The sequence below is a fragment of the Malurus melanocephalus genome, unplaced genomic scaffold (genome assembly GCF_030028575.1).
Source record: "Malurus melanocephalus ecotype Western Australia unplaced genomic scaffold, MMel_1.1 scaffold_31, whole genome shotgun sequence".
NCBI lineage: Eukaryota > Metazoa > Chordata > Aves > Passeriformes > Maluridae > Malurus > Malurus melanocephalus.
The window spans coordinates 2,882,242-2,897,443 of record NW_026623263.1 but is presented as its reverse complement, the minus strand read 5'-3'; the positions used below and the strand labels follow the sequence as shown (position 1 = coordinate 2,897,443).

The 15,202-nt window shown below is 36.7% G+C and overlaps 1 protein-coding gene across 1 annotated transcript in view; it reads left to right on the top strand.

Annotated features, from left to right (window-relative positions):
• The window catches only part of ARSB (arylsulfatase B), a 62,043-nt gene extending 47,500 nt beyond the window's left edge, over nt 1–14,543 (top strand). The window contains exons 7-8 of the mRNA XM_057363856.1: nt 13,376–13,504; nt 14,067–14,543. Coding sequence (XP_057219839.1) covers nt 13,376–13,504; nt 14,067–14,332 — 395 coding nt within the window. The 3' untranslated portion in view covers nt 14,333–14,543. The remainder of the gene's footprint in view (nt 1–13,375; nt 13,505–14,066) is intronic.
• Nucleotides 14,544–15,202: the final 659 nt, after the last annotated feature.

Genomic DNA, 15,202 nt, shown 5'->3' with positions numbered 1-15,202 from the left:
CATGAAAGAATATATCCCAAGAAAGAAGTCTATACATTTATAGCATTATTCATTATAATCCGGAAATTAAAAGCAATTCTTGCATTTTTTGTGAGAGATGCTCTAATTTCATTTTTGCAGCTCACTGACTGAGATTTGCTAAAGTTCAGCAGTTATCAGTAAAAGCCTTTAAGATAATTTGCAGAGTGTCAGACTGGTCACAGTGAGATTGGCATTTTTAACCAGAGCTGATTATACTTCAGYTGACTGAGCTGTGTGCTGGAGGAGAGCTGTACTCAAGTGCTGAATCAGTTGCTGGAGGAATATGAGTTGTATTCATGCCAAGGTGACATTTGCCAAAGCAATAGGGAGAAATTCTCAAAACTCTTTCTGGAGTTTGCTTTGTTTTCTGCATTTCTTGATGAAAACTAAGTGACAGGCTGCTCCACAGAATCAAGTCTAGCAAAAGGTAATTTGTTATGAAGTTTCCATTGTATGAATTGCTAAAAATAAACTTGCAGTACAGTACAGCACCAACAGATTTATACTATATCCATGTGAAACACCATGCAAAATTTTCTGTTTATGGTCAAGTGAGAATTTTGCTTGTGGAATCTTTATCTGCTTATATTGAAGACTTTTTCTGCTTCTGTAGCTGTAGGGGAGACAAAGTAATAAACAGAGAGTTAAAAATCTGTGGAGAACAGCCATGGGTTTCCATGCTGTTAACAAACACACAAAGCATTTTAAAAGACCTTATGTTTAAATAGAAGATATATAAGGTCCAAGTGTAAAAATACTGTAAAAATATGAACTGTAACTTTTGTTCTTTAGCTTTTTTATTTCTCAATAAAATCTTCTTTGAAAATGGTCTTTTCTTGCAGGTGAGTAGTTGATTCATCGGAGTGGTTTGAGATTTTTGGGACTGTATAAATTGTATTACTGCATTAGAGACAGCCCAGATTTTCAGTGTATGTAAGAGACTTGATTTAATATTAATCAGTGGAAATGAAAAATGTAGTACTTTCGCTGTTCTCAACACTATAGCCACTGTAGTCTAGGGTATATAATAAAAACTTCAATCATGTTCAATGTATTATTTCCTGAAATTTAGAAGGGAAAAAAATTATCATGTTTGACTAAAGCATGTTGGTGGTTAATCAAAAACATAAAGCAAAGAAATTAAAACAGAATGAAAATCCATTTTCATTTCTGACACAGTCTATAAATCCATACTACTTTTATTCTGTGTGCAGATGAACGGTGTATACGGTACCATTTTCCAATTGCTGAAGTGGCCATTGCTAGAAATGGTGTATTCTGAAAGCTATTTCTCTGTTCTTGTGTTCCCTCATTAAACTTTCCTGCAACCTGTTCTGTTTTCCTCATATCTAGGTACTTAAAAACTGGGAAATTCCGAAGGAAATCTGGAATTTTTTTTCCATGTACCATTCTGGTTTTTTTTTGTCTGTAATGTACAGACCTGGGATTCACTGTATTTGTAGGCTGTCTGCAAGTCAAACTACAGGCCAGTTCATTTGCAATTGAAAATTACCCTGTGCCTACAGAATATTTTGGATCTTGAATGCTAGAAGAATACATATGTCATTGAAGTAAGATTTACAGGATAGAAGATTGTAGATAGATGGATTATTACAAATGGTAATAATTTGTAATTTGTCCCTTACTGTCTTACATAAACTGAAACTTTTATGTAGAAAACTGGTGTTAGTGGAAATCAAAATAATCCAAACCCATCTAGATATCCCATCACCTATTTTCTGTGTTGTCATTCAAAATGTTTGTGTGTATTATAAAATGTTAAATGTAAAGTGCAGACTTTCACAGAGTTGGTGAGACTTCTCTCCTGAAAGATGGGAGGTCACTGTTCAAAACTCTTTGTAACAATGAGAGTAACTCAGTTGGTTCATGCCTTTGGTGTGGCCTGAAAATTTCCTCAGGGAGGAAACTGTTGGACAGTTGGAAAAATGCTGTTGGAGGAAAGTTCAGAAAATGTTTGTGGGAAGCAGTGCTGGCCACAAAGAAGTTACTGGGTGGCTTCCTGAGTTTCACTGCAGTGAAGATATGGTTCATTTCTCAACTTTGTGTTCCTCTTTGTGGCTCCAAGCTCCTATAAAAGATCAAGACTTTGGGTACCTGCTATCTGAAGTCTGCCTTTGTTCTGCTGTTTCAATGCTGCAGAGAAATATGCTTAAGTCAACACTTTCTAGATTTTCTAAAACTTCAGAGCATAGTGACATGAGTCTTGGAGCAGGGAAAATTATTCTGGAATTAATTTTATTCTGTTCATCCATAAAGCTCCAATTCTGTTATAATTCATGGCATTGTGCGTTCTCCTTATTTTCTTAAACTCTTTCTTCTGAGAATTGGTAATAATGAGTTGGCACTTTTGTTTTGATTTCAGAATCACTTTTCTATGATTTGATTAAAGCTTATGTGTTGTTGCCAGAAGTGATTTCTGAAAATGCAAATGGGGAAGCCTTTCATATCAAGCTTTTGTGGAAAACACATTGTGTGTACTGAACTGTATGGAAAAWGGGGAATTTAGCTTCATTTGTTTGATTAAGAGGAGTTGGTAGGGTGTAAATTCCTCATTCGTTACTGCTGATGCTTAACCAGTCTGAACCAGAGCCCACTGGAATTAATGGAAAGGTTCCCATTTGTTTCAGGGTAGATTTTTTCAAGCCCTAACAGACTTCCCGCTGTTCCACATCTGAGCATTAGTGAAGCACAGGAAGCCTGCCAATCATGCAGSATTTGTGTGTGTGCATGTGGTTATATTTCTACCAGGCTGAAGACTGCTGTCATGAGGGTAATCTTTGTGTGGAATTTCATAATATTTAAGAAAGTTGGGTGGATTTTTTTTTTTTTTTTTTTTTATATTTCTACCAGGCTGAAGACTGCTGTCATGAGGGTAATCTTTGTGTGGAATTTCATAATATTTAAGAAAGTTGGGTGGATTTTTTTTTTTTTTTTTTACCTATGCTTCTGCTATTGTAGTACAAAAATAGGGTAAGATGATTAAAAGGAGTTTGCATTGTCTATTGTTAGGAAAGTAATCACTTGAGACTTTTTTAACTGCTTGGATTTTCTTTTCGCTATTTACTGGGCCACATGTAAATAAAAAATTTAAATCCTGATAATAGCATCAAATAACTTAGCTATGAACAGAAGCTTTTGTTTAAATGGAAGCAGTAAGAGAATGATTCAATTACCATTTTTCTGACAATAATACAGGACGGTGAATACAATAGCAATTTATTGGATGATTAAAATACCATGTTGATTTTAGMATGATAACAAAAATACTAGAAAATACTCTCTTTCTGTTTGGGTTTCATATGTAAGTGGTTTTTGGTTTACCAGTCTCAGACTTCTGTCTGGGGATCTCCTCTGTGGTTTTTATAGACTACTAATCAGATCACAAGAGGCAGGGAGGCATATGCATTACTTTACTATGAAAATAATACTGGTTACTGTTTGTTGATTTTAAGTCCTAGTGGCAGTAGTGTGCATGGGGTTTTTTTCCCAGTGTTTGGTTCAAGTATTAAGTGGAATTCTACTCTGCAACCTAGATGGAGTTGTTCACTTTTCTCTAATAAAAACCCATTTTTACAAAATAAGGGAACCTTTTTGAATTTCTAGGAGTATAATCTCAGCAGAATTTGACATCAAATTTATCCCCTTRAGACTTGCCAAGTGACACTACCTGTTGAAAACCTGTCTGTCAAGAATGAAAGTCTTCAGTGACTTGACAGCCTGTGTGCACAATATTGAATTATTTTAAATACAATATCTTTTTTCGAACATATGTTAAGTGCCAGTTCATTCACTAGCTCTGCCTCACAGCAAGCCCTGGTTTCTGCAGCTCAGCATTTTCTTGCTGTCTGGCTGTGTGGTGCAGCTTTGCTTAGAGGGCCTGTCTGACAGAAGCCCGAGATGAGTGCCTCTTGTCACACCTGTAGCTCTGCATGTGTACCTTCAGCCTCTGTTAGCACAGGGAGTGAGCTCACAACTGTAAACTAATTACTAGTCTGAAAACATGAGCACTTGCTGTGGTCCTCTCAAAGTCTCTGCATACAAGCAGGGCTTCATTGCAGTGCTGAGTGACAATTGTGTTTATATATGCTTACTGATAAAATGGACTCTCTTTTATCACCTGAGGTTAAGGATGTCAGGGGATTGGCAGCTTAGAGTTGTCTAGCTATTCTGGTAGCTGAGGTGCAATTAAAATATTTTATGAAGTGATAAAATAATRTGGAGATTTTCTATGAAGCATCTCTAGTGTGATTAAAAAAAACCAAACAAAATACACCATTTTGTTCAGAGACGGTAGGTCCCATTGGCCATTCCTAGTCGACAATGACTTTTCTAAGTAAAGATTTTATGTCTTACTCAGTGTTTCACTCTTGAGTTTTTCTCACATGGTGTGCAGTAGTTCCACTCTGCACCATAGGTGTTGTTTTATTAGGTCAGGTAGAGTCTGTAGTCACACTGAAAATAATGAAAACCACCTAGGTCATGGGATTTCACTTGAGATGGTTCATGAGGTGTATGTAGTAAGTTCAGAGTATTTGGCCTGCATGTTTAAGAGATATGTCCCCTGTCATTTGAGACAATTAGGTTTTCATTATATGATTGCATTTGGCCAAGGTCACACAGGATGAGAGGGAGTGAAAACAACCTGGTCCCTGGAGTTCCATAGAAAATGCAAATTTAATTAAGTAGAGTGTACATCTAGCAGAGGAGTTTGATTCACAAGGGATTGCATACCACCTAACCTTGCAACTGCTTTCTGAACTTCCCCAGTTTTGTTTTTGAGATGGGAAGACCAAAACTACAGTTTTCAGTTGCATGCGGCTTTTTGCTTTGTTAACAAGTCCTTTTCTAATAATTAGTTGCACTCAGTTCTCTATTTGTCAAATTCTGAAAAAGCATCAGCTCAATCTGTCATGATTCCACTGTTTCACTCATGATTATGAAAAAAGGCCATTATTTTTCATGTATATATGAATTTCAGATTACTTTTTCACACATGCATCACTTTACCTGCAACTATTTTAAATATTGACTATTACAAACGTTGACTATTTTAATGCCTCTTACTCAGCGTCATACATGCCTTCTGTCATTCTTCACAGCCAGCTTTAAATAATTGGTGATCATTCACAGATTCTGTCATCTCAYTGTTCGTTCCCTTTTCCAGGTCATTTGGAATATGTTCCATGGTATTGGTCTGAGATTAAATTCCTTTAGGAATCTGGTGGTGGCCCCTCCAGTGTGAAATCAAAATTGGTTTTGTTTCCTATGTTTTTAGCTACTTTTCTATCATGTGAGGATCTTTTCCTCTTCGCCTGTCATTGCTTAGTTTATTGACCTACATGGCCATGGTACCAAAAGGGAATTTTTGTTTTATGTGGATCCTGTTGTGTTTCTTTAAAGTACTGGAGTGGAGTAGCCAAATAACTTATATGGGGTGTTGCATAGCCAGTCAAAATTGACTGAACTACGGAGAAAAATTTTGATTACTAAGAAAATATTTAGGTAATCTCTTTGTGTAGTATCACTACAAACTTCAAGGTTTCAAACTATATTAGACATCCAGGTTAATATGTCCACACACTGTAATATGTCACAGGAAATGCTGGTGATAATCCTGCTTGAGCTGAATGCTCTTGAATGTGCTTTACACCTGCAAAGCAGGTGTAGTACCTATTTACTAYTTGTTTCAGATGTGTTTTTAATTTGGTCTGGGAAGAGTGTGAGCCATCTAAAGTCTTAATTAACCCTTTTGTGGCTTTTCTTGGTACATACTTTTCAGTCTTTTCTGTCAAGCGGGCTGCAATTAAGCTTGGAACTTTTTGTGATTGTATTTTCCCTGTCATATGATTGCTACATTATATTATCAGAAATGGAAGTTTAACTATAGAGAATGCTGAAATTTTTCATTTTTGTCCTTTGGGAAATATACTGAAAGAAGTAGATAACTTCTGACATCCTTGTTTTGCAGATGAAGAAGCAAAGCTAGAAGCTTCATTGGCTTTTGTCTTCCTTAAGGGACACTGATTGTATGTAGGTGCTTATAAAATAATGTTTTTGTTACTGTGTAGGATATTGGAAAATTGTAGGCATGGCCACTCTGATATTCACTTAACTGTTCAGATTACTCTTTGGTCAGGGTTCTGTCTCCCAAATAAATAATAAATTAACATTCCTTTGTCTTTCACCAAAACTGCTCTTCAGTACCCAGCGTTGCCTTGCCACATGCCAGTATTGTAGACCGCAGTGTACAGAAATACAGCATGCTTCAAGCAACATCATCCTGGATGCTCCAAGTTTTGTGGTCAGGACCTTGCTAAATGGCATGTTAGAGAGAACTGTGTGCACTTTGATCTCTTACCAGCCAAGAAAACTTGTTCTCAGCATGGATCATTTTCATCATCTTAATCATACATTGAAGGCAGAGTATTTTATTTTTAGACATACTGTCTATTTATGTTGCTGCACTTTACTTTTCTGCCAATTGCTAGAGTTGGTCTCAGTGAATGAAAGAAGGAAAGCTAGAGGAATGAGAAGAGTAACTGATCTGTAAAATACCGTGAATATTGATACAGAATATGTACAGTCCTTCTTTTAGATCCCAGCTAAGGATTTACAGTTTATTTAATTTATCTTCTACCTTCTTATGGTTAAAAATCAGATAGCAAAGTTTAAACGAGTATACTCTTTTAAAACTAATTATATGTACTAAAATGTTTCCACAAATCTGTCTTTTGGATTAATTTAAAGAACATATCTTACTTTAAAAAGCAGATTAAGACTGTACCTTTTATTTTCTTATGAATTTGCACATTGTGGGTGTGGACTATTTTTTTACAAATAATGGTTACGTGGTACTTGAGCTATTTGTTTGCAAAGTAGAAAGCAAAGGATTGAAGTGAATCATAGGAAATATTTGCAAAGAAGCTTACAAGTCTGAATTTTCCAGCCTTCCTACCAAGTGTTGCAGTGGCATTTTGCTGTTTTCTGCGCTATTTTTTATTTTGGTTGCATTAGGAAAACTTTTTTTTCAAGTATTTCCTCTTGATTTAATATTAAATATTGTACAGATTATCAGTGAAACTGTTGGAAACTTCATAAGACTTAGACAGATAAATAAGTTGGATTTATAGTCTCCATACAGGAAGATGAGTAGAGAGCTTCTGATAGACAACTGARGCTGTAAAATGCAGTAAAACTGGATCAGCGCTTCTTTTCTTCCATTACTGTGTAGCATTGCAGGCATCAAAGGATCAGGAAGTTGTTTTGGTTTGCAGAACAGTAGAAGAGTTTAAAAAGGTTTTGGGTTGTGCAGAAAATAAATGGATTTCCAGACATTTTTTGTGGTGGTCAGATAAATTAGTATTTTTAAATTTTACATTTTAAGTAAGTTTCTGGTAGGTAACTAGGATTGTGTGAGCCAAGGAACAGATGATTGATTCTCAAGCATACGTTGATCAGCAGGGAAGAAATGTGAAAAAAAWTTGCTTCCTGTTTTCCACTTTCAGAAATCATTGCCCGGTTGGATTGGTGAACTAATGAGTTAAGCAGAAGGCTGCTGTAAGTGTATGCAGAAACATGTAGGAAGATAGTTTTTCCTCTGGAAGAGCTACCCACCTAACACAATTATGTTTTAAATCAGGAGTACACATGGGATACTGAATGAGGTCAGAGAGCTTTTTGGAAAAGCATGGAAGAATAAAACGGGGCTAAGCACATTGCAGCATTTTTTTATGATCTTCCTTGTGCTTGGAAAGTGAAGAGAAAAAACAGATTGCTAGGCAAAGTACGTGGTTTTGGTTTATCTTCTCTGTGTTACGTCAAATCTTCTGTTACTAACTATTTCTTGGGATACACTTCAGTATGGCAAAACCTGTCTTCTTGTAACATTTCTGTAAATGTAGGGGCTTTTTTAAAGTTTAAAATTGTATGACTAAAGAAGGAAATAATGTAGCTGTCAGATTTTTATTTCAATGCAAATCCATTATTTCAATTACTTTCCTCTTGATTTATGTTCTGGTATAAGTAAAAAAGCAGCCCTAAGGAAATAATTCCTGAACAAACTGATCTGTGTGTTGGAAGTCATTGCTAATGCAAATAAAAGCTGCTATTGCTTTATTCTACCCCTCCTTTAAACAAGGAGTAAATTCACTCAAAGTAAATTAGAGAGTAGCTAGAAATGGCTTATGGTGTTCTTGGATTTGTGAAATCACAGTTAACCCTGAGTCTGAATCATATGTACACCGATAGGAGTGCAACCAAGGTTGTAGAAAACTTCAAGGGCGAGGCTGGGGTGAGTGCCTGAGATCACTTGGTTTGCTCAGCTTGGGGAAGGCTGAGGGCTGATCTCAGGGCAGCCCTCACCTCCCACAGGGGGAAAGCAGAGGGGTCGGTGCTGATTCCCTTTCTCTGTGACTGCTGACAGGGGTGGAATGAAACCATGTCAGGAGAGATTCACACTGCACCACGGAACGGTTCTTCACTGGAACAGACTACCCTGGGAGCCGCAGCTCCGAGCCTGTCAGAGCTCATGGAGCATCTCTATGACACTTTCAGTCTCATGGTTAAGTTTTGGGTAGTCCTTTGAGGATCAAAGAGTTGGAGTCCATGATCCACATGGGTCCTTTCCCACTTGAGATATGATATGGTGCTCTGATTCTATACTTAGTTTCTGTGGAAGTTTTCACCCTTTCAGTGCAGTGCATACAGGGATTAATATGATAAAAGTTGCATAAATCTGCTTCAATATAGCACTTCCTTTTGTACATTTTTTAATTTGCCTCCCCTGAATTAAAAGTAATTTGGTAACACATCTTGTGTAGGACCACACCAAAAACCTGTCCAGTTCATTGTTCTGAGAGTAGCAGTTGTGTAGGGCAGAGCATATGCGGGCAAGCACATAAATACACTTCTCTGGTGTGGCCCCCACAATCTGCTCCTAATCTTTGGGTTGTGATTTTGCATATAAAAATTCTTGATGGATTTTTCTTCTACTCTGTGATTCCTTTTATTGCTCAACCTGTGTAAATTTTCATACCCACAGCATTACACATAAAGGAATTACACACTTGAGTTTGGTTTGTATTAAGTATATACTATTGTTTATTTTTCATACATAACATCTTAATGTATTCTGTTCCCTTATTAGGAAGGACCAATTGTTCCTTGCTCAGTTTCTGACGGCCACACAATATCTTAGAACTCTTTCCTTTCTCTCGTCTGTTGTCCATTTTTGAGGACAAAGAATCATATTTACTTGGTCATTCTTCACAAAGAAGTTGTTCTGTAGCTTTAATTTTCCTTGTCTCATGTGTTTGCATCTTGCATGGCTTTTCTGTTTTCTAACATGGTACCCAAAACTGCACAGTGTACACCATGTGAGGTGCAAGAAGGACCTCAGTGATGGCATAGTGTCCCATTCTTTGCCAGTTTTAGTATTGGGATTGCTTTTATGGACAGCCTCTGGTCATTACCTATTCATTACAGCATCAGATACACTTTCCTGAATAGCAATAGCTAGTTCAGAGAATATTCTTTTGTTCCCCGCCATGTTCATTTCTCTTTTGTTGTACTTAAATTTGTGCATTAGCACAATGCACTGAAAGGTTGTTCATTTGTCTTAAAAAGTTCAGGATATTTTCCAGTCAACAGTCAGTGTGTACTTACACAGTAGTAAATATTCCAACATCCTCTCTGAAGAGTATGCTACAGAATATTCAAATTATCAAAATAACAATTATTTTAGCAAATGCAGACAACATTTTGACAGATGATTTCTGTGCATCTTGCATAGATTTTTCAGTGTTAATGATATTTGCATTTGTAAAAATCAGTTTTCTTTAAGGTGCAGATTAGCTGTTGAAAATGACATAGGATTTTTCATCCTAATTTGAAATATGTTTGCACATAGAAACTAGTAGAAGTAGAAGTAAAAGAACTAAGCTGAAGTTTCCATAAGAGGCAAAGGCCCAGACTTGTAAAGTATTTAAATAATAAACTACTTTTGCAGGCAGTGAGAGTTGGCCACCTCAGTTCCTTTAAAAATTGGATCCATTTTTCAGGCTGTCAATTCAAGGATTTCTTGAACTATGCTATAGACTCCAAAATCACTTACCAAGGGCAGCATTTTCTGAGGGACCTAGGTTCATCTATAGAGACATAAAAGCTATTTGAATACTACTTGGTGAGGTAGAACTCCAACCAAAACTCTGAAATTTTTAGACAATTTMATTTTAGCATTAAACATTTGAAAATAAATCTGAATGAAAGGCCACTGCTTTCTTAACTAATAACATTTTTACCATTTCCCAAGACACTACTTAAAAAAGAAACATAGCAACTGGTGAGGCTCCAAAGCTGGGCTTCAGGAAACAGTGGCTTCTGTTTGACAATAATAAAATTCATGGCACAGGCTGTGGGATTTTCTTTCACAGTAGAAACAAAGCTTTAGTATTTCATTAGCCTCTGCTACACTGATCTAATGGGGGAAAAAAAAGTAAAATATTTAACCTCTTTATACAAGCAAAAGCATTACATTTTATACATATATATATGTGTAAAAGGAGATATGCAGACCTGTGAAGGCAGGCTTGATTACAGAGCTTCATAAAAGGCATCTGTCCTTTGCTGAATTAGTCCATGGGACTGTTGTTACTGTCAACCATAATGGAAAAAAGAAATAAAAAACTCCCCCACAATACAAAACAAATACAGAAAAAATGCTTAGATGCTATGAGAGTGAACATTTTGTCTTGAAACGGCAGCAGAACCAATATGATTTCTTCAGTTGGCAAAATAGGAAAAGGAACTCCTGTAAAATCCATATGGCAAGGGAGAAGACAGGCCAGGTATGTTGCATTTCACCTGCACCAGCAAAAGCTGAAGACAGAGGTAGAAACTTACCAGCTGGGCTAAAGAGAAGGAGGAAGATGGGTAAATACAGGGGGAGAAATATCCAAGCTTAAAGTGCAAGTCATAGAATGGGAAGGAGAGAATTTATATCAAGCAAAATTTTTGTCTTAGTTCTGAATGTAGTGCCTATATAATGTAATGAACTGACAGTCTTGTAAGTATCTTCGTAGAGAGCATTTAAACAAGAATCACTCTGTTTTCCATGACCAGTACATCTGGTGAAAGTTGACCTGTACTGTCTGGAAAGCAGTGCACTTCCCTGAATAATAGAAGGACATTTCTTTGGCAAAAAACAAGTGCTTGCAATGGGTGAATTAACATGACTGACAGAGTTTTGTTTATAACAGCTCAGCATGAGGGAATTTATCCATTTCTCTTCAAGAAATGGTGCTAAAAGATAATACTTCACCAAATGACTTCAACTTCATGCTCTGGTACAAGCATTTCTTCATTTAGGAGTCTAGTTTTGTTACCTGGACCAAATCAAAGCTTTAAAAAACTATTTTATCTTCTTGAATCTTATTTTAAGTCTTTTACATGGCATTCTAAGGATAATTTGCAAAATCTTTCATGCTGTTTATTTGAAGTATTTTAAATAGCTTCTGTTGTGTAATGTTATGGCTTCACATACTGTAAGTAGCTCAGGAATCAGAAGCATATTCTTATGCTGAACTTTAAAATCAGAAATGCAGACTTACATAATTTTATCTTTAGACCAAGCCTTGATATTGTAGTTTTGATGCATAAGGTTCAAATGCATGATTCTTTTTTTCGACCTGCTGAATGTCTTTGGCTTAAGAAAGTAGATTGCAAAGAGAGGTAGTCAAAGAAGAGCAGCAAAACATGTGTCAGAATAACATGTAACAAAATGATGTTGAAAAGTAAGCAGTATTAATCTTTAAACTGTTTCATATTTTCTATGGGCATCACATGGCTTGTGAGAATTTATCTTCCAGAACAGACGTTGCTGGGATTATTTACTTATTTTCCCTCATTTTTATAGGGGTTTGAGGTTTATTTTTTCTTTTAGGTCAGCTTCAGTGCTTCCTGATCCAAAAGGACTGAGTCCTCCCCAATCTGTGTGTGCACACTCCAAACCTTTACCTCCTTTTGTAGCCCTGTTAATCTGGGAACATTTCACATGTCTGATGAAGGCAGGGAACTTGAGTTTGCACAAATCTGTTTAATAAGGAAAAACCAACTCAAAGTGTAAGTCCAGTAAGAAAAGTCCAGTAAGAAAATAGAAACTTTGAAAGTCCTTCATGAAAAAATAGASTAGTTGTGTCCTAGCATTTCTTCTCCCAGCTTTATGGCTTTCTTTCCATTGGATGTGTATTTCCCTCACTGTGTTGTGCAGAATTTACTCTTTTTAGAAATATCTAGTTCTGCTTCCTATTGGCTGTTACATAAGCATTGTACTTCTCATGGATTCTCATCCAAAAATCTGTCAGATGAGAACTTCAGATTCCCTGAACTGATTGAAAACCATCTCTTGAAAGAAGCTAGAAAACCAACATTGGTTTCTCTCCATGTTCTAATATCTCTTCTGGTCTGACTAAAGTTGCCTTCTGGTAGTCATTGGTAAACTGTTATCAGCTGATACAGTTTATATAAAATTTCTAGATTTTATGTCTTGAACCCCTATTTTATTTGTGAAAGCTGTTATGCAAGTTGGTTTGAGTGCTCTTGGAGTATCTGTCTGACTCCCTTCCTCCCTGTTGGTTTCCATGACAAACTGGTCTCCTGATCATCCCTGAGCAAAGCATTTCAATTTTTTTTTTCCTAAAGTCCTTCCTGTAAGGAGCCTGGGGTTTCCTTTTGAAAGGGAATGTGTGCATAGTTGCCATTTCAGTTTTCTGTTGTAGCTGAAAATGGCTGACATCACACAGAGCTCCTCCAAAGACAATGAAGAAATGCCCCAGAAGAAGGTTGTTGGTCAGATGATGATCTTCATGAGCAGAGCCAGCTCAGCACAGAGAGACAGCTCTCTGCTGTGGATATGGGTCAGGAGCTCGGTCCCTGTAATGACCTCAGAGAATTAACAGCAGTAGCATTGACTCAGGAGATCTTTCAATCCAATATTTCTAYCTGGCAAAAGACACAGGTGCTTGTATGACCAAACTTAGCAATTCCATCCTTGAGCATTCTTAGTGCAGGTATATGAGATGCACATATGTTAATCTGTGTACAAAAAACCTAAGAATTTAGCTGTCACATTTTCCACTGGTAACTTTTTAAAATGCACTTCAAGTTCAGAGTTAAATACAGCCATTGAATCATAGCACAGATCTTTGCACATACATACAACAAAATTTTATCCAGTACATAAAAATAAATGAATGATACTGCTTTGTTTTCCAACAGAGTTCTGAAAATTACCTCATGAATATGCAATGTACCTAACTTGGTTTACTGTTTGTTTAAGGTCTTGGCATTGAGAAGAGGACACCTTTACCACAGAGCAATTCTTCTCAATGGGATGATACCCTTTTCAATATATCTATKCATGCAGCAATACGACATGGAAAATGGAAGTTACTAACTGGATATCCAGGTAACAAAATAACTTCTTTTTGTACACTGTATCTCCCACTTGCCACAAGCACAGTTTATTTTTGTTTAATGTATTTTCATCTCTTTTAGTAATATTGTTAAATTCTTAGGTTTTTGACCACATGCAAAGATCTAGAATGAACACTTCTAAAAGCAAAACTATGTACTATTTCATTTTCCAAATACTTTGTCTACAAATTCCTTCAGTGAAAAAATAACTTACAGAATATCTCAAACTGAAACATCAACTATGTAATATCCCATATAGAAGGGACCCACGAGGATCATAGAATTCAGGAAGGAAGTTCATTAAATTATGTGATACAAAGTGATGTGACATGGAATTGTGAATCCCAATGGTGCAGCTTTATAAATATGGCTCCTATTTAGGTAGCCTTGCACTAGAGAGACTCTGCAGGGCTAGAGTTAAGGTATGCAGCAATGGTCACTGCCCAGGGGCTTATCAAGAGACCTAGTGAAGTCATCAATTACATCAAAACTCTGTCTCCAAGCTGCTGCTCTGGCTCTCAGAACTGACCCTTGGTCTGTTCCTGTTCCTGCAGGCTGCAGTCATTGGTTCCCTCCGCCGTCTTTGTTCAATGAGTCACAGATTCAATCGTCTGACCCACCAGAAAAGAGACTTTGGCTGTTTGATATTGTTCGTGATCCTGAAGAGAAATATGATGTGTCTGAAAAATATCCTCATGTGGTGGAAAAACTGCTCTCACGGCTTCAGTATTATCATAAACATTCAGTGCCTGTGTTCTACCCTGATGAGGATCCCCGCTGTGATCCAGCAGCAACTGGGGCTTGGGGTCCTTGGATGTAGTGCACAGCTTTGCATCCTACAAAAATACCTCTGTAGCAGAGTCTGGTTTATGGACTCAGAGTCCTAGTCATGTATTTTGTACTTTCTTTAATGAACTATTGCTAATTGTACATTTATTCTTTGAATAATTCATTATTTCTTACTCTTGATACATCTGGAATCTTATTTCACTCTTTTCCCACTCTTTTGTTGCCAAAAGTTGTGTGTGAAATCTTAGTAAAATAATATAATTTTTTTTAATATTCTTTGTCTGGAATATGCTTTCACTGCAGAAGATAAACATTGCATCCTTCCTTGAAAGAAACAGAAAGGAATTTATTTCCTTGAAAGGAATAATGGCAGCAGGAACATCCAAAATGAATCAATCTTGTGGAGTATACTGAATTTAGGTTTCATGTTTGTCCAGAAGAGAAATATTGCTGAAAGCTGTTTAATATCTATATTGCCATAATAATAATTTTTGCCTTTAACATGTGCATCTAGAAAAGGGAAGAGTGAAAAAAGAACACAGAATACAGCAAAATCCTATTTCTTGTTCAGTCTTAGTGTATCAAACTGGAGTAGAAAATTAAGATCAACTGGAGTGCAGGGCTGTCAGATAGAGGGACCTTGACRGGCTAAAGAAATGGGTGGATAAAGATTTCATGAAGTTCAACAGTTGCAGAGTCCTTCACTTGGGGTGAATAGCTGCATTCTGGAGTACATGCTAGACCATGGCTGGATAGAAAGTATTTTTACGGGGAAAAAAATAATCTAGGCATCTTTCGGACAATAATTAGGCAAGAGTTGGCATTTCTCTCTGGGTGAGAAAGACCTACCAGATGTTTTGCCATAAGAGCAAGAATGTAGCCAATACTTAGGGGAAGTCTC